Source organism: Mastigoproctus giganteus, chromosome 7 (genome assembly GCF_048544385.1).
Source record: "Mastigoproctus giganteus isolate SK-2022 chromosome 7, ASM4854438v1, whole genome shotgun sequence".
Taxonomy (NCBI): domain Eukaryota; kingdom Metazoa; phylum Arthropoda; class Arachnida; order Uropygi; family Thelyphonidae; genus Mastigoproctus; species Mastigoproctus giganteus.
This window is the reverse complement of record NC_143581.1, coordinates 66,686,311-66,710,788: the sequence shown is the minus strand read 5'-3', so window position 1 is coordinate 66,710,788 and position 24,478 is coordinate 66,686,311. Positions and strand designations below refer to the sequence as shown.

The window sequence follows — 24,478 nt, the reverse complement described above, 5'->3', positions numbered from 1 at the left end:
ACATGCCATCACATCCTTCAATGGAAACATTAAACAAAATAGACGACGGATTCAAGGTCATGTTTCTTCCACCAAACGCTGTCTCACCCCTCCAACCGATGGACCAGGAAGTCATTGAAAAGTTGAAAAGAATCTACAAAAAACAAGTCTTGTGTCATTTGCTTTTGGCAGAAAGCAACAAAGAAAGCATCACAGCTTTTTTTGAAAAAGCTCAGTCTCAAGAACAGCTGCTACGTGTTAGCTTACGCATGGGGATCACTCACCGTGCAGAATTTAAAAAATGCTTGGAAAAAGCTGTGGCCACAGGAGATGAGCAGAATAGAACTGAAGGAGATGAGGGACAAATACTGAGTGATGATCAACTTGTTTCAGTCAATCCCTAGGTTTGAAGATTGCGATGAAGGAGATGTAAGGGCTGGGCAGGAAAATGATTTTGATGCTACAGGGTTTCCTGTTTTAAATGAAACCAAAATTGTGAATGTAAACAAAACTGGAGCTCCTGAAAATGATATGGACAAAGATGGTGACAAAGAAAATGACATCAACACTCAGCATCTTCATGCTGAGGCATTCACCACACTAGTAATGGCTTGATATGAGCATCAAACTGAATGGTGTCGAACTCAACTACTCTTGCTGAAAAGAGTGACAGATCTGGCAGCCAAGAAACAAAGTTCGAAAATGGTGCACCAAAAAATAAGTAATTATTTTCATTACAGGCCTATACATATGTGTTATTGTGGCTGAAAGTCCCATTTGTTTTGTTACCTATGAATAAAAATACTTAGGTACAACTTAGTGTTTTTATTTCTAAACTTACTAAACCTTTTTTTAGTCTCCAGAACAGTTTTTTGATGAGTTCAAAAATCCTAACAAATCAGAATTCCAAACTATCCCCAGTCCTAATTAGTTCAGATTATCAACACTCTACTGTATTTGGAAAATAGTGCTAAATTTTGCCTTCCAGTGCTTCAAGATACAGGTAACCCTCATATAACATGGTAGTTAGGATCCTATACAATGTCATGTTGCGAAACTGTGTTATACGGGACTAAGATAGTGGTTAAAAGGGTGGTTACGTACCAAAAGCTAACAAAAATACACTATTTCGTTAACAAAACTAACAAAAATACGCCATTCTAGATTTCTGTATCTTCTGCTCTCTTTAAAAAATCTGGTTTTGTTTGCTTTTGCTTGATAAATCTTTGTGAATTTCATCGTATGGAACTAAGCATTTTTAAAGCTCCCTTTTGATATTTGGGCTCCTTTCATTCACGAATCTGCATTCAAAAAATAATATTTTAATTGCTCGGCTAACTTTACACCTTCTGTAAAAGTTGAAAGTCTAGAATTTTCATCTGCACTATCAATCTTCTGAATTGATTTGGTTTTACCTCTGATGGCATTTCCACCAAATCAGCTTCGGCAGCCTCTTTTTCTACCAGTAATTCTTGAACGTTTTCACTAATCATATATTTTTTATTTTTCTTTTATTTTGTGTTTATCTTCAACAATTTCTCCTCCACTTTACTCTGTTATTACAAGATTATCTAGCTTACTGCCAGAATTGAATACATCTCTAGCATTCCCCTCCCTGAATAACTCCTCATGTGTGAATGTTGATGCAAAATATTCATTTAGTTTGTTAGCTACCTGAGCAGGATCATCAACAGTTGAACCATCAATATCAAGTGGACCAATCTGATTCATCCCCTTCCTTCTAGAGTTTACATAAGTAAAGAACTCTTTGCTGTTTTTCTTTGCATCCTTTGCCAAAGATTTCTTGTAATCTGCCTTTGCCTGCCTAACCTCCTTTGTAATAGACCAGCTTATATCTATCATAGGCTTCTGTGTCACATTTTAATTTATATGTATCCCATGCATTTTTCTTCTCTGTCACATGTCTAATTATTTCATCTGACATCCATTTAGGCCTAAATCTTGAACAATATTTCTTTGTTGGTATGAGAAGAAAATATACGAGAGTGCTACCTCCTTTATTAGACTAGACAAAGACAGTAGGAAATTTAAAATTGAGAAAGGAGTTCGACAAGGAGACACAATATCTCCGAAGCTGTTTACTGCTGCCCTTGAGGAAGCTTTCAGAAGATTAGACTGGTCGCAGAAAGGAGTCAATGTGAATGGAGAGTACCTAAACCATTTACGATTTGCAGATGACATTGTGGTCATAAGCCATGATCCCAAAGAATTAGAGGAAAATCTTAATCAGTTATGCACAGCTAGTAAGGATTTTGGACTAAAGATGAATATGGCTAAAACAAAAGTAATGATGAACAAGTATGCCACAGAAAGGGAAATAATGATTGAAGGAGCAGTAATTGAAAAGGTGGAGTCATATACTTATCTGGGACAAGTTATTAGCTGTAATAATGATAAATGGCTGGAAGTCAAGAGAAGAATAAATTTTGGATGGATAGCATTCAGGAAATATAGTCACATACTGAAGAGCAATATCCCAGTTTGTCTGAAACGTAAAATAATGGACCAATGTATACTCCCCATCATGACTTATGGAAGTGAAACTTGGGCACTCACCAAAAGAATGGAAGAGAAGCTGAGAACTACACAGCGAAGAATGGAACGAATCATATTGGGAATAAGACTGTTAGATAAGAAGAGAAACACATGGATTAGGCAACAAACTCAAGTAAAGGACATTCTTATCAAAACTAAAGAACTAAAATGGTCTTGGGCAGGACACATAGCTCGAAGACATGATGACAGATGGACTAAGAAAATAACAGAATGGTATCCAAGAGGAGCTAGAAGAAAACCTGGAAGACAAAGGCGGAGATGGATAGATGAAATTCATGAGTTTGTGGGTAGTAAATGGATGTCCAGTGCTCAAAACAGAAGGAACTGGAAAGTTGCTGGAGAGGCCTTCATCCTGCAGTGGATTGAAAATGGCTGATGATGATGATGATGATGATGATGATGAAAAGCCTAGTAGCTTCCAAGATTAATTCTTTGAATGCTTCCCATTTTGAATTTGCTGTTGGTAACATCATCAGTTCGTTCCACCGTACAGAATTTAAATACTGTGTCAGACCACCGTAGTCACCTTTACGAAAGCAAAAACCCTTCCCTTTCCCTTGATGGTAGTTACCTCTTTGAGTAAATCCCACTTCAGCACACTAATGATCACTACCACCTAGTGATTCCTTTATCTGCAGATTCTTGATGCATGAAGAATCATTACTGATAATCAGATCAAGAGTATTACTCCCTCTAGTTGCCTCCCGAACATGCTGCTATAGAAAACAATCATCCAATAAATCCAGAAAAGCCTTGCTAGTGTGCGAGTGAGCAACCAACAAATTCCAGTCAATATCCGGGAAATTAAAATCCCCCATTATAAGACACTCTAATTTACTGGCCCACTCTATTTATCTGCACAATTGCTCATTATTTTTCAAAATTTTTTTTATTAGTTTTTCAAATTTTTCTCAAATAGTTTTTTTTAAATAATTTTTTCAAATAGTTTTTCAAATTTTTCTCAAATTTTTTTCAGCCTGGTCTGTACTTGTTAACAGGAGAGACTGCTTCTACAGGGATGGGATACATTTAAATAGAAAAGGTGCAAGAATATTTGCTGATGCTATTGAGGCAGTGTTAGGTGGGTTGGAAAACTGCTAGCTTGGGGGGATACAAGGACAAATAGATTAACAGTAGCCACTGGCAGATGTGAAAGTGATTCTTGTACTGCTTCTATTGGAATGAGCAGAAGCCTGGAAGACAGAATGCAGGACATTTCAGAGACTGCTGGGAGTCATTGCGGTACAAGTAAACACATGGGGTTGTGTTAGGGTAGCTAAGAAAGGAACAGGTGCATGTATACTTGCATGTACACCAATGCTAGGAGTTTAGTAAATAAATTTGATGAATTTGAGGTATTGCTCAAAACATCAAAGGCAGATATTGTTGGGATATCAGAGCCGTGGTGTCACACAGATATAAGGAATGCAGAACTGGAATTTGGGGAGTACAATGTGTACCGAAAGGATAGCCAGGATAGGAAGGGAGGAGGGGCTATGCTATTAGTTAAGAAACACATAAAATCCAAGGAAGTGCAGCCAGTCGACATCGCTGGAGAGTGCAGTGTTGAATCAGTTTGGTGTGACATAAGCATTGGGAGATCAAAATTGAGAGTAGGAGTGTGCTATAGGCCTAATGACTCTGATGAGTATAATAAGAAACTGTACAGGGAAATAGAGTGGGCCAGTAAATCAGAGAGTCTTATAATGAGGGATTTTAATTTCCCAGATACTGACTGGAATTTGTGGGTTGGTCACTCACACACTAGCAAGGCTTTTGTGGATTTATTGGATGATTGTTTTCTACATCAGCATGTTTGGGAGGCAACTAGAGGGGTAATACTCTTGATCTGATTATCAGTAGTGATTCTTCAGGCATTAAGGATCTGCAGATAAAGGAACCACTAGGTGCAGTGATCACAGTGTGCTGAAGTGGGATTTACTCAAAGAGGTAACTACCATCAGGGGTAAAGGGAAGAGTTTTTGCTTTCATAAAGGCGACTACGATGGTCTGAGACAGTATTTAAATTCCATATAGTGGACCAACTAAAAATAATTGACATAAATTCTGTTATAGTATTGGAATTTTTATTGATATCGTAAATTGTTGAAGTCCCCACATTAAAACCTATGAAGAGATTTCCTAAAATTTCACCTTTTCTAATTGTATTAATAATTTCTGTTTTATGTTGCAATGTCCACAGGGACCTCTCCTGAATCCATCTTTGGATTCAGGAGAGGTCCCTGCGGACTGGATATGTGTGAATGTGTCCCCAATTCACAAAAGGGATCAAAGAGTGACACAAGTAATTACAGACCTGTTAGTTTAACTTCTGTTCCAGGGAATATAATGGAGCCACTGGTTAAAGAAGTAATGCGGGATCTTTTCGTTCACATTTCACTGTAAAAAACTGAGAAAAATAATAAATCACACAGTTTTGGGCCGATATTATTTTTATGGAATCTGGAGCTAAACTAATCTGAAATTCACTCATGGTTTCCGAGAAAACACAAGTCTCTGTGATATTTTTCTAAAGCACTCTGAAGGTCACAACCATAAAACAATTTGCAGTTTTCAGTTTATTGGGCTTTTTGTTTGTACAATCTGTTATAAATGGCTAGTAAACTCAATCTTTCGCTTATTAGAATCAAAATTCAATTTGCAAACGTGATCACTATAACCCGTGCCTACTGCACTACTGTTATTAATAAAAAAAAAAAAAGAAAGAAAGAAAGATCAGCCTTTCATATTTATTCCAGATAACTGAATTCTGGATTACCAGCATTCTACTGTACTTCTCAGTTAAATTTTTCTATATTCTCTGAAATTGTGACGCACAATTTGAAATGGAGTTAGAGGACTTAAAAATCAAAGACATGTAGAGTGCAAGACTAAAATGCCTTAAAATTGAAATTGGGAATTTGGAGAGGTAAAAGGTTGCCCTTGTAATTCTACACAAATGGATGGCAATAGATGAGTTGAAAAAGCAAGACCAAATTGTGTTTGATGCATGGAGTAGCTTACCAGACATGTACATAAATTTGAAAATATGTGTTTCAGCTTCCCTCAGTTTTTGGTTCGACGTATTTCTACAGGCAAATATTTTTGAACATGAACTATAAACAAATCAAGAAACCATCAGAATAATGTGAGTCTCTCACAGCACGTTTAAAGATGAAGATTAAAACATACTAACCTGATTGTTGAGAGACTTGCTCAAGAAGTTCAGCAGCAAAAATCACATTAATTCGTACCTAATTGGATGTTTGTCAAATTTTCTAGGTATTAATAAATAATATTATATATTATTTTTAATAAAACATCTTCCCACTGTATTCCATTCCTTGAACCCCCCCCCCCCCAGCTTGAGCCGAGGTGCAGCTCTTTGGGTTCTTTTTTTTTTTTTTTTTTTTTTTATAATTAGATCAAAAATGGCTCTTCAAAAAAGGTTGCCAACACCTGTACAAGGTTTTTCATACCAACTAAGAAATACTGTTCAAGATTTAGACTTAAATGGATGTCAGATAAACTAATGAGGCTTGTGGCAGAGAAGAAAAATGCATGGGATGCATATAAATCATCAGGTGATACAGAAGCCTATGGCAGATATAAGTTAGTCAATAATAAAGCCACAAAGGAGGTTAACAAGCGAAGGCTGATTACGAGAAATCCTAGGCAAAGGATGCAAAGAAAAACAACAAAGACTTCTTTACTTATGTAAATTCTAGAAGGAAGGGTTGGTCCACTTGATGTTGGTGGTTCGACTGTTGATGAATTGCTCAGGAAGCTGACAAACCGAATGAGTATTTTGCATCTACAGTCACACATGAGGAATCCTGTAAGGAAGAGGAGGGCTGAAATTTACTAAACTCTAACAGGGAGCGAAATGATTTTGTAATAACAGAGAGAAAAGTGGAGGAGAAATTGTTGAAGTTAAACATAAGAAAGGCACCTAGGATGGATAGGATCTATCAAATTATATTAAGGGAGGCAGTGAAGGAAGTAAGCAAACCCTTAGCCATAATTACAAGAGCATATTTGGATTCAGGAGAGGTCCCTGTGGACTGGACATGTGTGAATGTAACCCCAATTCACAAAAGGGATCAAAGAGTGACACAAGTAATTACAAACCTGTTAGTTTAACTTCTGTTCCAGGGAATATAATGGAGCCACTGGTTAAAGAAGTAATGTAGGATCATCTAGACAAGACTGCAGTTATATTTCAGACACAACATGGGTTTGTTATCTGACAAATTTCACTGGATACTACAATGTGGTCACAAAGGAACTGGATGCAAAAAATAATTTTGATATTGTATGCTTGGATTTCAGGAGTGTTTGATACTGTTGCACACGGAAGACTGACTGAAAAATTGGAGCAGTATGGCATTAAGAGCAAGTTGCTGCAATGGATATAGGGACAGTTGAGTGGGAGACCGCAGAGAGTGCCAATAAATGGACACTGCTCTGTGAGGACTAATGTTATTAGTGGAGTCACCTAGGGTTTTGTGCTGGGCCCATTGTTGTTTTGTGTATTTATCAATGATATCGAGGCGCCTCTGAGGCCAGGTGGGCAGGAGCAGCAGTGCGTAGCACACGCTTCTTGATCAGACCGGGGTTTGAGCCCGTGACCACCAAAAAAGGAGGATGCGGAAAGGTCAGGAAATGACCACGGCATATCCCCATTAGCAACTAAGGCCAATATGGCCTTAGTTGCTAATGCTCCTAAAAACCAAATAACAACAACAATGATATCGATGAAGGTATATCAGGCTTAACGTCCAAGTTTGCAGATGATAAAAAGGTTGGCAAGGTTGTTAATTACACTAAACACAGTATGCTACTGCAATAGGATCTAGAAAAGTTAGGAAGATGGGCTGAGACGTGGCAACTGAAGTTTAACATTGACAAATGCAAAGTACTGCATATGGGTAGCAGTAAACCAAGAGAAACGTGCCAAATGTGTGGTACTAGATTCAACGAGGTGAAGAATGAAAAGGACCTGGGTAATTGTGCAGTCAGATATGAATTTCTCTGAACAGTGCAGATGGGCTGCCAGAACAAGTCATGGAATTTTGTCAATGATATATAGGAATTTTACTAGCAGAGACAAAGAGGTGATAATCCCTTTGTATAAGGCAATGGTCAGGCCACAACTTGAGTACTGTGTACAGGTCTGGAGGCCTCATTTTAGGAAGGATGTAGAGTTGCTAGAACGAGTACAGATAAGAGCAACAAGATTAGTGAGAGGAACAAAGGGGTGTTCTTACCAAGAGAGGCTTAAGTTCAGCAAGCTGCAGCATTTGGAGACTAGGCACCTGCAAGGTGATTTGATTGAGGTGTATAAGAATGGTTTGAGCAGGCTCAATGCTGATGGGATACTTTCTCTTGCTCAGATTATAAACCTGAGAGGACATAGATTCAAATCGAGGAAAGACAGTTGTAGAATAGATGTAAAAGGTTGCCTTTAGCCAGCGGGTAGTTCATTGCTGGAACAGACTTCCATCTGTTGTTGTGGAAGTTGATAGCTTAAATAAATTTAAGGCTGAACTTAGACAAACATTTGGAGTGACTGGATGTGTGAAATGGGAAGGGATTTTTTTTTTTTTTTTTTTTTTGGCTGATGCCGTATATAAGCTTGCTTTCTTCCATCATATGCCTCAACTAATGCTAAAGACTCTATATATATATAAAAGAATATTTGTAAGTTTCTTTTTCTTTGATATTTTTGTTTTGTTATATTCATGGTATTATTTAAAATATTTTATTAATAAGTATATGCAAATCATATATCATTGCAATAGCAATTTTTATAAATTCATAAAGATTGATTATGTGCATATAATGGGGGTGTACTTATATTACTTTTGCCCCAGGTGTAGGATTGCCTAGTTCCGGCTCTGCTTGCACATCCATGAGTAATTTTTTACTATCTGAAGTCAACAGTGGGATCCAGATTTTGCTATATAACCATTTAAATCTGTCATTTCAACTATATCTAACATGAAAATAACTATTGTGCTTAGTGACAAAAAAAAAGAGAGAAATACACTAACTCCACAGAATTCCAGGTTACTGACATGAAGCACCATGTGAAATGGCATGAACTGTGGATAGCATGGGTGAACCAAAGTTACATGGACAGTTGCATATCTTTGTATAATAATGTGGTGCATTAATACCACAGATCAAAATACAGTTCTTGATAAAATGCTGTTGTTAGTGAATTGTGTTAGTGAATAGTTACTTGTTGATGCCATTTTAATTCTGGTAATAATGATAAAACATCACCACTGAATGCAAAAACTGTGTGCAAAAAGTAATCAGAAATTTAATTTCCAGGAAATATGAACATTTTCTTATAGGAATTTTGTGAGGAAAAGAGAAAAAAAAAATAATAATAAAAAAATAGAAACCATAATTTCAAGGAAAATTCAGTATTGTTCTCATAGAATTTGCACTGGAACCAATGGAAGCATGTGTAATAAAATCACATATTTAAAAGTGTAGAAAATGAAAAATCAAAGCTTCACTGTATTTTATATTTACTGTTTGTACCATTTATCAGAAAAAAATAAAATAAACAATAAGAAATATTCAAGAACAGACACACTGCAATAATTTAAAAAATGATGCAGTATTAAGAGCCCAACATGATCAGTTACTGAACTTATTGATACATAACTGTTAATGAATTAAATAGGAAACTAATATGGAACTTTTTCTTACACCACGAACAAAAGTCACAATGCACACAACTGGAAGTAAATATGGTTCCTCCCACTTCCCATATTTTTCTAAAATTTGAAGATAGTTAAATAGTTTACAATAATAGGATTATTACAATTATATACAGGGTGTCTCAAAAATATTGGTACAAACGTTTAGGGGAGGTAGGTAACATCTAAAGGAATATGAATCACATAGGAACCCATAACCGGAAACGTCACGGGAAAGTAGTAGCAGAGGCACAAGAAGCAGAAATGACACAACACAGTAATTAGTGGCAAACATTTATTTGACATAATATTAACAATGGAGTATGAGACGGATGCATTTCATGATGTTACAACAGATGCTTGAAGGTTCCACCATGAGACACGATGCATGCGTGACACCAACGCAGCAGGGATTGGCAGACATGGTCGAACACACTTGGAGTTTCTTTGACAGTAGCAGCAGCGCAGACGAGTCTCGCCACGAGATCCATTTCCGTCTCCACAGGCGATTCATACACGATAGATTTGAGGGCCCCCACAGAAAGAAATCAAGGCTCGATAAATCAGATGAGCGTGGGGGGCCAGGCAACGGGTCAACCATGGCCAATCCATCTACGCCCAAAACGCCTGTTCAAATGGTCATGAACACACTTTCCATAATGGGGAGGCGCCCTGTCATGTTGAAACCAAATTTTGCATCTCACATTTTCCGGAACACCATCAAGTAACCCTGGTAGAACTTGTTCAAGAAAGATCTGATATTTAGCGGAGTTCATGCGGGATGGTAACAGGTATGAGCCGACTAAGCAGTCACCGACCATACCTGCCCACACATCTATTGCAAAGCGATGTTGTGCCGCATGGGGGTGCACACCGTGTGGGTTGTCGTGAGCCCACACATGAGCATTGTGCTGATTGAATAAGCCTTCCCGGGTGAAATAAGCCTCATCTGTGAACAAAACATAGGCTGGAAAATTCAAGTCTTGAACACTTTCTTGGAGAAACCACTGCGCAAAAGCCACACGTGCAGGACGATCTTGGGGGAGCAGTAACTGAACCCTTTGGAGATGAAAGGGGTGTAAGGAATCGTCGTGCCAGACACGCTGTACACTGCAACGAGACACTCCTAAGGCAGAGGCAACGGCACATGTGCTGGTAGTAGGATTATTCTGGACAGCATTCAACACACTTTCTTCCATGGCGGGAGTTCGCATCGAACGTGGTCTGCTCACACTACTCCTGTTACCTCTAAATGACCCATAATCGCACAAATTTTGATGCACATGCGCAAACAAACAGTGGTCCGGTACATGTCTGTCTGGGAAGCGTTCTCCATAAATTTGTTGAGCGGCTCGTCCATTGTCCTCTGCTATGTCTGCCAGCTCACAGTTCGAATATCGATGCATGCTCTTCGTGCGGCGACTACCACGTTGTCTATCGACTTATGGTGACATTTTCGGTTGTGGGTTCCTATGGTTGTGGGTTCACATTCCTTTAGATGTTACCTACCTCCCCTAAACGTTTGTACCAATATTTTTGAGACACCCTGTATAAGCACCTTATCTGAATTCACAAAAATTATCTGAGGGATTAATTTATTAATATAAAAAAGTTTCGCATTAATCCCAGAAAATAATATTAATTCTTGTGAGTAATCATAGGATCTTTTAGGTAATAATTCTTTCAAAAATACAAAAAAGGATACTTATATGAAGGTAAGGATAAATATTGTTGAAATTTAGCATAAATTAAAAAACATACCTTGCCTTTGAACGTATAGTATTTCGGGAACTCTTTCCATTCCAAATGAATATTTTCGATCCAAAATCTAATACATAAACATATCTTGGATCTAATGAGTCATATTGGACAGCAACCTAAAATAAAACAAATCAAATAGGATTCATTATACTTGCTCAATACAGAAATATATTAAATTAATTAATTTTTAAAAGACAGCAAAAATAAACTTATTTTTAACAGGAACACCTCTTATATGCCTAATACCAAACTTAAGGATTATTAGGCCTAATTCTAAATAACATGCCAGAGAACAATCAAACTTAATATTCAAATGATAAAAACTTTTAAAAAACACACTTTTTATAGGAAAAAACAGAAATCCACAAAATAATAAACCTAATGGCACATAAAGGGTGTGACAGTCTGTTTACAATTCTAGATACATTAGTGCAGCTTAGAAAATGAGACATTTACCCATTAATGGAAGTAAAACAATGATAAAAACATGAAAAACATACTTTTTATTTTAAAAACAAATATCTACTGTGCTTCAAGGCAGTGGTAAATTTTTCAGGAAAGCTAACACTTTCCTAAAAAAGTTACTGAGAAGGTTGTGCTACATAAATTATCCTTTTGGGACATACAGTAACTTGCAAACTAGAAGGGGATTATAGATCCAACTGGGGTTCTTATAACTGACAGCTGGAACTGGCTGCAAAGTGGAGGAGAAATTGTTGAAGTTAAACATAAGAAAAGCATCTGGTGTGGATGGGATCTATCCAGTTATATTAAAGGAGGTGGCAAAGCAACTAAGCAAACCCTTAGCCATAATTATGAGAGCATCCTTGGACTCAGGGGAGGTTCCCACGGACTGGAGATGTGCAAATGTATCCCCAATTCACAAAGGGGGATCGAAGGGTGACACGAGTAATTACAGACCAGTTAGTTTAACTTCTGTTCCGGGTAAAATAATGGAGTCACTGGTTAAAGATGCATTGCAGGATCATCTAGACAAGACTGCAGCAATAATTCAGACACAGCATGGATTTGTTAAGAGAAATTCTTGTCTGACAAATTTGATAGGATATTATGATGTGGTTACAAAGGAACTGGATGCAAAAAATAATTTTGATATCATATATTTGGATTTCAGGAAAGCTTTTGACACTGTTACGCATGAAAGACTATTGTACAAATTGGAGCAGAATGGTATTAAGGGTAAGTTGCTACAATGGATAAAAGGATGGTTAAGTGGGAGAAGACAGAGGGTGGTAATCAATGGGTGCTGCTCTTAGTGGACTAATGTTATTAGTGGAGTCCCACAGGGTTCGGTGTTGGGTCCACTGTTGTTTTGTATATTTATCAATGATATTGATGAAGGTATATCAGGCTTAGTGTCGAAGTTTGCAGATGATACAAAGGTTGGCAGGGTTGTTAATGACAGTAATGGCAGTGTGTTACTGCAACAGGATCTAGAAAATTTGGGCAGATGGGCTAAGAAGTGGCAATTGAAGTTTAACCTTGACAAATGCAAAGTACTGCATATGGGTAGAAGTAACCCCAGAGAAACGTAGTACCAATTGTGTGGTACTACACTTAAGGTGGTAGAAAATGAAAAATAGCTGGGAGTAATTGTGCAGGCAGATATGAAGTTTTCTGAGCAATGCAGACAGGCTGCCAGGGCAGGTCATGGGGTTTTGTCAATGATATATAGGAATTTTGCTAGCAGGGAAAAGGAAGTGATTATCCCTCTGTATAAGGCAATGGTCAGGCCATGCCTTGAGTACCGCGTACAGGTCTGGGGGCCTCATTTTAGGAAAGATGTCGATTTGCTTGAGCGTGTACAGAAAAAGGCAACAAGATTGGTGAGGGGAATGAAGGGATCCTCTTACCAAGAGAAGCTTAAGTTCTGCAAATTGCAGTGGCTGGAGACTAGGCACCTATGCGGTGATCTCATTGAGGTGTATAAGGCCTTGAATGGGTTGAGCACGCTGAATTCTGATGGGATCCTTCCACTTGTTCAGATTACGAACCTAAGGGGGCATAAATTCAAATTAAGAAAAGATAGTTGTAGAATAGATGTGCGGAAATTTGCCTTTAGCCAGCGGGTGGTTAATTGCTGGAACAAACTTCCATCTGTCGTTGTGGAAGTTGATAGGTTGAATAAATTTAAGGAGGAACTGGACAGGCATTTGGAGGGAATGATGTGTTTTTTTTTTTTTTTTTTTTGGCTGATGCTGCATAAGCTCATACACTTGCTTTCTTCCATCACATGCCACTACTACTACTACTACTACTACTACTACTATGGGTCTTGAGATTTAATGGAGATTTACCAAACAGTTAAAACAGTTATACAAAGTGTGCTAGAAGGAGAAGCTACTGCTATAAACAAGTACACTGATAATGGGTTACATATGATGGGTTACAATGAACATGATAATACACTTTTAGATGTTTATATTCTTATGCTAGAAGTAGAGTCAATAAAATTGACTGATGGAAGAACTTAAATGTTGGGTAAATCAATAAATTGATTTACTGATATTGAAGCTGATATATTAGAAATGTTCATTCAGTATATTATTCTGATAGTTCTTCAAACAGGCATCTGGGGTTGGGTAAATTCATATTATGATTTTAAATGTTTCTCACCAACCACTTATAAAATAAAACACAGAAACTGGAATTTTGAAAACTATGTGTTTACTACTATATATTTACAATTAAAATAACTTTACAACTAAAAAGGATAAAATACATAAAAAAAATATATATATACATTGAATAAAATACATTAAAATACCGGGTTAAGAGCGGATAAAACCGACCGCAGCTTTCGAAGGCTCCTGCCTTCTTCCTCAGCGGTAGCTTCCTTATACTGCGGTGCATCTTAAGTACCAGCAGGTTTACGGTCTAAATTACATGTTCTATTCTCCTATGTAGTGGGACCAGAAGCAGCCTGGGAGCGCGTCATATGAAATCGTTCATCCCTTCTGAGGTTCGTAGCCTCAAAGAGGGGATGAATCCTCAAACCTTGGTCTCTATTAATGTTCTCTGTCGAATTAATCCGCAAACTCTTGAGCCACTTGCGGTCCCAGAACCTATGCACCCGATCAATGATGATAGCTTTGTCCGGGAAGATCTGGTGTTGCTTCTCCCAAAAATGTTCGGCCATGGTGGACTTGCCATAATCTGCATTCCTTATTGCCCTTGTGTGCTCCCCCAGTCGTTCTATGAGACGGCGCTTTGTTTCCCCTATATAACATTCCCAACAATCCGGGCATTTAATACTATAAACGACTCCACTAGCATTCTCTTTTTGAATGGGGGTCTTTTATTAGTGACACGATTGTGTGCAGCTTCTGGCCTGGAATCTGTACACAACGCATCTGATAGTTTCTTAGTACCCTAGTTATATGTCGGTTAATCCCGGATAGTAGAGAATGTATGCAGTGGCTATTGGAGTGAAGGGCTCGCGTCTTCTCTGATTTTCACCAATATACTTTTGTATAATCCTCTGGGGGTAGCCACACTTTGTAAGATCCGCCGTGACGCGTTCATATTCTTCTTTCCTATCCTCGGAGGTACTACAATGCGATTTTGCCCTATCTATTAACGCTCTGACCACACTGTTCCTATGATGATTGGTTTGGGCAGAATTATAATGTGAGTACTGGCCTTTACACATTGGTTTCCTATAGACTTTAGTTTTTAGTTGTTGGCCTTCTCTACGGACTAATAATCTAAGAATGGCAAAAATCCTTCTTCCTCTACCTCCGAGGTAAATTGTATGAATGGGGAGAAGCCATTTAAAAAATTCAACACTTCATTTTCACTCCCCTTTTGAATAATTGAGAATGTATCATCGACATATCTCTTCCATGGGTGCATAGGGAGATCTTGACCATTAAATATTCTAGCCTCTAGGCTTCTCCATTCATACAATTTACCTCGGAAGTAGAGGAAGAAGGATTTTTGCCGTTCCTAGATGTATTGGTCTGTAGAGAAGGCCAACAACTAAAAACTAAAGTCTATAGGAAACCGATGTGTAAAGGCCAGCACTCACATTATAATTCTGCCCAGACCAATCATCATAGGAACAGTGTGGTCAGAGCGTTAATAGATAGGGCAAAATTGCATTGTAGTACCTCCGAGGATAGAAAAGAAGAATATGAACGCGTCGCGGTGGATCTTACAAAGTGTGGCTACCCCCAGAGGATTATACAAAAGTATATTGGTTAAAATCAGAGAAGAGGCGAGCCCTTCACTCCAATAGCCACTGCATACATTCCCTACTATCTAGGCTTAACTGAGCATATAACTAGGGTACTAAGAAACTATCAGACGCATTGTGTGCAGAGTCCAGGCCAGAAGCTGCACACAATCGTGTCACAAGTAAAAGACCCCATTCAAAAAGAGAATGCTAGTGGAGTCGTTTATAGTATTAAATGCCTGGATTGTGGGAAATGTTATGTAGGGGAAACAAAGCGCCGTCTCAAAGAACGTCTGGGGGAGCACACGAGGCAATAAGGAATGCAGATTATGGCAAGTCCGCCGTGGCCGAACATTTTTGGGAGAAGCAACACCACATCTCCCCGGACGAAGCTATCATCACTGATCGGGCGCATAGGTTCTGGGACCGCAAGTGGCTCAAGAGTTTGCGGATTAATTCGACAGAGAACATTAATAGAGACAAAGGTTTGAGGATTCATCCCCCTCTTTGAGGCTATGATCCTCAGAAGGGATGAACGATTTCATATGATGCGCTCCCGAGCCGCTTCCGGTCCCACTACATAGGAGAATAGAACACGTGGTGATGAAACATGTGATTTAGACTGTAAACCTGCTAGTACTTAAGATGCACCGCAGTATAAGGAAACTACCACTGAGGAAGAAGGCAGGAGCCTTCGAAAGCTACGGTCGGTTTTATCCGCTCTTAACCCGGTATTTTAATGTATTTTATTCTATTTTAAGTTATTTTAATTGTAAATATATAGTAGTAAACACATAGTTTTCAAAATTCCAGTTTCCGTGTTTTATTTTATAAGTGGTTGGTGAGAAACATTTAAAATCACAATATAATATTTTGATATACTGAATGAAAAATTTGAATATGGTAAATATACTACCCTCCAAAAATATACAGACACCCTTATTTTCATAGTCCATTGACCCTCTGGATAAATATTTGACTCTGACTAGTATGTAAGAAAGATACAAGTCAGACAAGTTAGTTGCTCTCCTCATGGTATAAAGAGCTAAGCTGAATAATTTTGAGAGAGGGTGGGTGTTATTGTTGAATGTCTTATAAATCTGGAGTGTCAATTCATGCAACTAATGAAAAAATACACCTTCCAAAGTCAATTGTCAGGGATGTTATTATGAAACAGAAGTGTGATGGTACCATCTAGAAATACAGGATGATTATTCCATAAGACCAGAGAATGGTTGGAAGGGTGATATGACAATCACACTGGACATCTCTGCAAAACATCAATCAGGAGTTTAAATCGTCAATAGGGACTGAGATCTGTGTGAACATATATAAATATGTATGTAGCTCCACAGCCTTGGTTTTCATGGGAGAGTGGCAGCACATAAGCCAAAAATCACCAATCACAGTGGTCTCCTCTTGCATGATGTAACAAACACCATAACTGGACCATAAAGCAGTGGAAATTTGTTTTATGCAGTGACAAATTTTGCCACCCCCTATTCTGGAGGAGGCTGTTTCTCATGAAATGACTTAGGGAATTTGATAGTTGTGTAAGGAACCATGACCTCCAATGCTTACTTTAACATTGTACATAATTCCATCCTCCCTATTATGTGATAATTTTGGTACAGATCTATGTTTGTTTCAAACAGGATAGTGCCCCATGCCACATTGATGCTTGTCAAGAACAATTCATGGAAATGAATGTACAAAGTTGGAATGGCTGGTGCAGGTTTCAATTTGAACTTTATTATGAAATGCAAGTATGATGGTATCACCATCCAGCAACACACAGGATAATCATTCCACCTATGGAATTAGATAAAATGTAGGGAATGTAGGGTGAAGGCTAGAACAGTACGGCCCACATCAGCAGCAAATCTGGTCACTTTTCTATGGGAAAAGTGGCAGACTGTACCTGCTGTAGTCTACTGTTTGTATACCTACCTGGGGGTACAGTGTTATAATGGCAAAAGGAAGGGGGAGACGTGTTACTGAAGTGAGTGGCAATGACACCAGTGTAAAACCAATGTGTGCCCAGATCCTTTTTTTGGAGGGTAGTGTACAATATATTTAGGAATGACAAAAGGGGAAGAGGTATGGTTTTTGCTGGAAAGAACATCAATTTATGAAGAATGTAATAAAAAAATAAGAATTATCAAGATATCACTGTGTCAGTCTGGTGCAACATAAATGATTGGAAAGAAAATAATATTTTGGTGCATAAAGGACAGGTGAGTATGATAAATATGATGTCCACTTATGCAGACAAATTAAATGGGCAAGCAGATATGATTATACAAGATTTGATAATTACGTGCCAAAACTAAGTCTATTTTAGGCATTACAAAGAACTCAGGACCATGAAGGAGTCTGCCATGGCAGCTGACTACTATGACCCTCTTCATTTGTGTATCATAACTTGTTCACACAGAGTCACTAACATGACTGTGTGTGAACAAGTTATTAATTCGAATAAGTATGAACGAATTATTAATTCGAATAAGTACAAACGAGTTATTAATTTGAATAAGTACGAACAATTTATTTAATGCTGTTATGTTATTGAAATTTTTTGTTATCACTGTATTAAGTGATGAAACAGGGTGAACATTAAATTTTGTTTAAGGTAAGGAAAAGTGTGACTAAAATAGCTCACGTAGTTTGCACTGGTTTTCAAAGATTTCAGGCCATGAGGATCTGGAAGTGATGGGCACTGTGAATGTCCAACATCACTTCGAGCTCCAGAAAGTCTGAAAACTTTGCACACTGTGACAGAAAAATGGACAAATGAAAGATCTGAATTATCTAACTGATGAATTTTTGCTGCTCTTTTGAATATGAACCACAAAAGGATAATGCATGGAATGGTGATCACATGCTTTTTGAGAGATAAAAAATTTAATTTCCAAATATTAAATATTGAATTTTGATAAATATTCAATTATATATTAAATATTTAATTTTTTTACAAAAATCTAACTTCTTTGAAAGCAAGGGAATCATTTATAAGGAATTTGTTCTGCCAGGTGAAATACTGAATAAAGAGTACCATTGCAAAAGTTTTGGGCCATTTGGTTAAAAGAAGTACAGTCTCAGTTTTGAGAAAAAGGGAGCTGGTTCCTTTTTTATGACAATGTTAGACCACATTCTGTGCTATTAATTGTCCTAATGTATCTCCCCTGGACTATTTGTTCCCTAAAATTATCCACATTGGGAGGACAGTGATTTGATGGGGACATTAAAAGAAATGTAACAAAAGAATTGGCTGTGGTCAGTTCAAATACATTTAAAAAATATTTCCCATAGTCTTACATTCAATCTTGCAAGTGTGTAACTGGTCAAGGCTGCAAAAAATATTAAAAGCTTTTTTAATTATAACATCTGTTTTTTTTTTTTTTTTTTTTCAAACTGATATAAATTTAAATTTTCCAAATTATCAAACCTTGCATTATCCTGGATGACTAATTTTTCAGAGATAAACTGGAAATTTGGAGGAGGTGGTTACTCTCCAAGCAGCAATATATTTCTAAATCAGTGGTTCTCAAGTGCAGGGACGATGGCCAAATGAAGCCAGCAAGACATTTCTGTGTGGCCACCAGACGATTTTGATAAATATCAAAAATTTTTATTTATTAAATTTAAATATTAAAAAAAATTTATTTATATAGAATAAAATATCACATGGACTTTTATAAAAGCAATATTCAATGGTATGAGACATGACTGTACATCCAGAGTACTGGCTTTTAATAAACATACTACATTTATTACATTTTGTGCGGAACTGTATGGCCACCTAAATCTTCTCGCAATTTTTGCAGCCACCAGAAAAAAACTCTTGAGAACCACTGTTCTATATGAACTATATCATTGCTTCTTATATCAACATTGTTAGAGATGATACATGAAAAAGCAATATTTTTGATTTCATTTTCACAAAATAATTCAAATAACAGAACTTTTGCATTAAGGAACCAGCAGGTAGTGATCATAATGTATCAATGTGGGATATATCTAAAGACATAACTTTTGTCAAGGGTAAAGGGAAGAGTTCATTTTTGAAAGGGAAATTATGATGGCCAGATGCATTATTTGAATTCTATATAATGGAAACAGTCGATGAATATAACAAATACACTGGTGTTCAAAGAAAGTGATTCACCCTTAAAACTGTAATTGTCGTCTGAATAACATAAGTATATGGCAATATTTCTTACAGATTACATCAGATAAGTTTGACACGCATAGGTGATGATGTAATATTGCATCAGCAATTACTTTCAGCAATATAAGCATCCTCTGCAAGAGTTGCAGTTATTCTTTGCTTGTGTCAGGATGGTGAGTTATGTGCAGTTGACGCCACAAAGAAAGAGTGCTATTGTTGCTTTCATAAGGAAGGATGTTCTTCCTGTCATATTGCTTATATGAGTGTTTTGTAAGCAATCGACAGAGTAGATTTCTTTCCAAACTCAAGAATACTGGTTCTGCTGATAGGCAAAAAGGAACCGGACGCAAACGAGTCTCTATGCCAAAACAGGACTGCGTTTTGAAGCGCTTATGCCTTAAAAACCAGAGAGCTTCTTCGTCTCAGCTGAAAAGAGAATGGGAAGAACATACAGAAGTGGAAGCAAGTGCAATAACAGTCAGAACATGCCTCTTCAAAAATGGACTTGTAGCCTGTCGTCCTAAGAAGAAGCCCCTCCTCACACAAAAAATGAAAAAGGCTCAATTAATTTGGTGTAAGGAGCATGTCAAATGGATCCCTGAGCAGTGGAAGTCAGTTATTTTCTTGGATGAGAAGAAATTCAACCTGCATGGCTCTGAGGGGAGACAAACGATTCGCCATAGACGTGGTGAAGAATACCATCCAGACTGTATGGTGTCTACAGTGAAATTCCCTACCAGCTAAATGATATCACGGAGTAGGTCACCTGCATTTTTTATAAAAGGCCCATAAATGCCAATGAAAAGGCAAATTTCTGCCAACCATTAGAGACCATTTCAACCTGCCAAGTAACTGCAGCTTTCAGGACAACTCTGCTCCTTGTCATTTGGCAAAAAGTGTAAGTAGGCACTTCTGTAGTTACTTTAGCTTCATTTCTGCATTGCAGGTTCGACAGTAATGTGTTTACATTTGTTACAGCTGAAAAAAATGGTTGTAAGGACGGTCCATTACAGCTGTTAGCTGGCCAGGAAACAGCCCGGACCTGAATCCTATAGAGAACTGTTGGCATTGTGTGGAATCTGCAGTTGCCAGAAAGAAACCAAAGAGCTTTCAACTTCAGGAAGCCATAATTTGTGTTGGAACAACTAACTATCAGTTGATTATGTTCAGAAATTGGTCTTGTCAATGCCTCAACAGTGTACTGCTGTCATCAGGGACAGAGGCAGTTCAACTAAATATTAGTTTACACTTGGCGAACTTTTCATTTTGTTTTCCATTTAAAATGATAAACTGAAGCAAATTGAGGGCTTCTGATAACATTTCAGCCATAATTGTCATGTTTACCAAAACTGTTGTATAAAGGTTACAAATGCTCATTTTGGAATATTTTGAGAGCACCTGTCAAATATTACTTAGCTTTGCCTTAACTAACTATTAATAAATATTTTTTGTTTATATTTCTATTTGTGATGCTAGTTATTAATGTAACATACCATTGCGAAAAAGGGTTAGAAATGTGAAATTCCTGGGTGATGCACTTTCTTTGAACATCAGTGTATATATGCTAAACAGAATATGTTCAAATAATAATTTTATAAACCCTCATCTTTTATACCTTTAAAATGTTAATTGTTCCAGGCCTAAGCGGATGACCACCGAACAAATGAATTTAGTAACAGAAAAGAGAGTTGAATGGAATGAGTATAAATTATCAGACACTAAGCAGTGTGACAAGTATAAATTAAAAGATTTTTAAAAGGCACTGGCAAAGAGGGTGAAGGACAAGAATAAAGAAAACAAACCATACTGGTCCACTACAAGAAAGCTTTAGTAACATCAATGATGACCCTAAACAGACAGATATTTAATAGAACTAAAGAGAATTTTGCATCAACATTATATGCAAAGCATTCTTTTTAGACTTGACACAACTGGTGAGATAATGGGTAATGGAAATGAAACAATTCTATGATTACTGAAAATGAATTGGAAGAGAAATTATTGCTCTTGAAGGTGTATGGTGGGCTGATGAAATTTATCCTGTAATATTAAAAGCAGCAGCAGAACAGACTGCTAGGCTGTATATATTATTTATTTATTAAACATCTGTGGATTCAGATGAAGTACCAGAAGACTGGAGACAGATCTCTTCAACTAAAAAAGATGGCTCTGAATGAAATGGCTGATCACGGACCAGAAAGCTTAATTTCTGTAGTTGATAATTTATGGTACTTCATATTCAATCCACGAAAAGAAAATAATGCAGAATTATCTGGACAGGAATGGACCTAAATCTGATAAGCTACTGTGAATTTGTCACAAAAGAACTGGATGCAAAATAATTTTGGCAGAGTGTATTTAGACCTTAGTAAAGTTTATATTATAGGCATTCTCACATGAATGCCTATAATATATACTGGAATGGTGTGCCATTTATGGGAAGGTACTAGAATGGATAAAAGGCTGGATGATTACAGCAAGAAAGGATTAAAGGTATGATTCTAAAACAATAAATATATTCAATTGGCTGGTGGTCAGATACGAACATAGTGTTGTGCTTAGAATCTAAGTTACAAATGGCAGCAAGGATTAAATTGGGTCTATTCTGCCCTTTGGTTGGTTGGTTGGTTGGTTGGTTGTTTATTAGTTTTAGGTAAGCAGAAGCGATCATTCTGAGCATATCTTGAGTTTAAGTACATAAATAAATACATTAATAACCTTTCTATATTAAGATTTTACCATGCTTACCTCAAACATTTAGGCATATCAAGGGTTTAGTGTGAAACAACATTAACTACAAAATAATTTAATTTTCTAGTTGATTTTTTTGTAATTAACCAAAAAAAAAAAAAATCATTTGACATTTTCTTGGTTTACCAGAAATGTACTTAGAGCCTAAGCTAACTTGTAAAAATACTAGAGAGATACAATTCTATGACATGATATGCATTATTATTTGTATAAAGTAAAACTAAAGTTATCACAAAAAAAAAAAAAAAAAAATGCAATTTTGTAGTTAACATTTGACACTCATCCCTCGATATGCTGTATATGAACAATATCATGTAGTGAGGTTATATCACTGAAATTTATATCACTGAGTAGAATAAATCATTGAAAATCAATACTATTAAAGTTAATATAAAATAACTAGGGAATTCATTTCTTCTACAATACCAAAGTTTGCTAATGATACAAAGGTTAGAAGGGTGATATGACAGGAGTCAAAGTATGCTTTTTCAAAACCTAAATAAATTTTGCAGTAGGTCTGAAAAATGGCAGTTAAAGTACAGTGAACAGAAATGCAAGATTCTGCATCTGCATGACAGAATAATATTTGTTTGAAATAAATAATGTTTTATTGTACACAACACAGTAAATAAATAAACACAGTAAGTAAAAAAAAATAATAATAAACATTAGTAAATAAATTTGATGAATTTGAAGTGCTGATTAAGGCATCAAAAGCAGATATTGTTGGGATATCAGAAACATGGAGTTACACAAATATAAGCAGTGCAGAATTGGAATTTGGGGAGTACAATGTGTACAGAAAGGACAGATAGGGTAGAAAGGGAGGAGGGGTTATGCTGTTAGTTAAGAAACATAAAATTTAAGGAAGTGCATCCAGTTGACATGGGTGGATGGTGCAATGTTGAGCCAGTTTGGTGTGATATAAACACTGGGAAAGGGAAAATGAGAGTAGGAGTGTGTTATAGGCCTAATGACTCTGATGAGTACAACAAACAATTGTGCAGAGAAAAAGAGTGGGCCAGTAAATCAGAATGTCTTGTAATGGGGAATTTTACCTTTCTAGATACTGACTGGAACTTGTGGGTTGGTCAACATAGATGTTTTCACATAAAATAAAACATCTTTCGTGCATACAGGGCACACACACACACACACACACTGCTTTTTTTCACATTTGGAACACTAAAATTGGACATTGGTACAAAGAAAACGGTTGGCTTATAATCAGATATAAACACAGTCTCATGCTTAGAATCTAAATTAAAATCATTAGATGTCAGGATTATTTCAAATCTATTCTTCCCTCTGTTTCTATGTTTGGTCAATTATTAGTTTTAGGCCAGCAGGAGCGATCATTTTGAGCATTGCTTCCAGTAAATTCTGTAGTTGCAGAGTAAGATTGAAATCACTGCAAATTACGTATATGGCAGACTAATGTATGCAGCTGATTCATCAGCCATCCTGTTGCAGAGTTGATGGTTTCCTCGTATGGACTAGGTGGGATAAATTACTCCTAAGTCAATTAGTAAGGTACTTTAATAGAAGCAGAGTGCACAAATTATGCCTTTGCATCTTTAATGAACATAGCTATGCCTCCTCTAGAATACGAATGAGATGTGAAAAAGGCCTTATACCTCACAGCTGCAGGACAGACAATCGTTCCTTACACTGGCTCAAGCCAAGTTTCTGTAATGCAAACAATGTCTGCCATTTCAGAAAAGAGTACTTGCTCTAGGGTATTGAACTTATTGTACATATAATGAGTATTCTGGCAGAAGATCTTAAGCATGGGCAAGCAAGGGATGGTTTGCAGTACTGATGCTGTTGAAGGTTTCTTTTTTAGCCACTCTACTCTTGTTTCTAACTGTAATAAGGGCTTTAGCTGGTGACTATAGCCAAATCAGTTAATGCAATAGAGTCAAATTTGTGTAGGTAAATGTGAGAAATTTTCGTCTGAGCAGGATAGCTGGCAATAATGTGGTTCTCCTTTGTAGGAAGTTTTTTGCTATTGTAGTTGGAGATAAACTCATAAAAAGGGTGAATGATGGCTCGTTTATGGCACTAAAATACTCTGCATCACAGTCAAGCTTGAAAGATTAGTATTCTCTGTTTGGTTGGCAGCTGAGTAATGGAAACAAGAATCTTGATGTTATCTTTTATGGCTGCAATAATCCGATCCAGTGTGGTTTGAGGTACAAGCTTGGATACATAGAGAAATTGTCAAGGTTTTATCCTATGTATCATTGCACAAAGCTAGGATGTAGTACGAGCTCCCATTGCATAGTGACTTGACTTCGTCACGCTAGTCCTGCCAGTTGT

General features: G+C 37.0%; 1 protein-coding gene across 4 annotated transcripts in view; it reads right to left on the bottom strand.

The window, feature by feature from the left end:
• Window positions 1-24,478, bottom strand: part of fliI (FLII actin remodeling protein) — a 436,796-nt gene that overhangs the window by 161,125 nt on the left and 251,193 nt on the right. For all 4 annotated transcript variants that reach the window (XM_090376949.1, XM_090376950.1, XM_090376948.1 and 1 more), the window contains one exon: window positions 11,037-11,152. In XM_090376949.1, coding sequence (XP_090233075.1) covers window positions 11,037-11,152 — 116 coding nt within the window. The remainder of the gene's footprint in view (window positions 1-11,036; window positions 11,153-24,478) is intronic.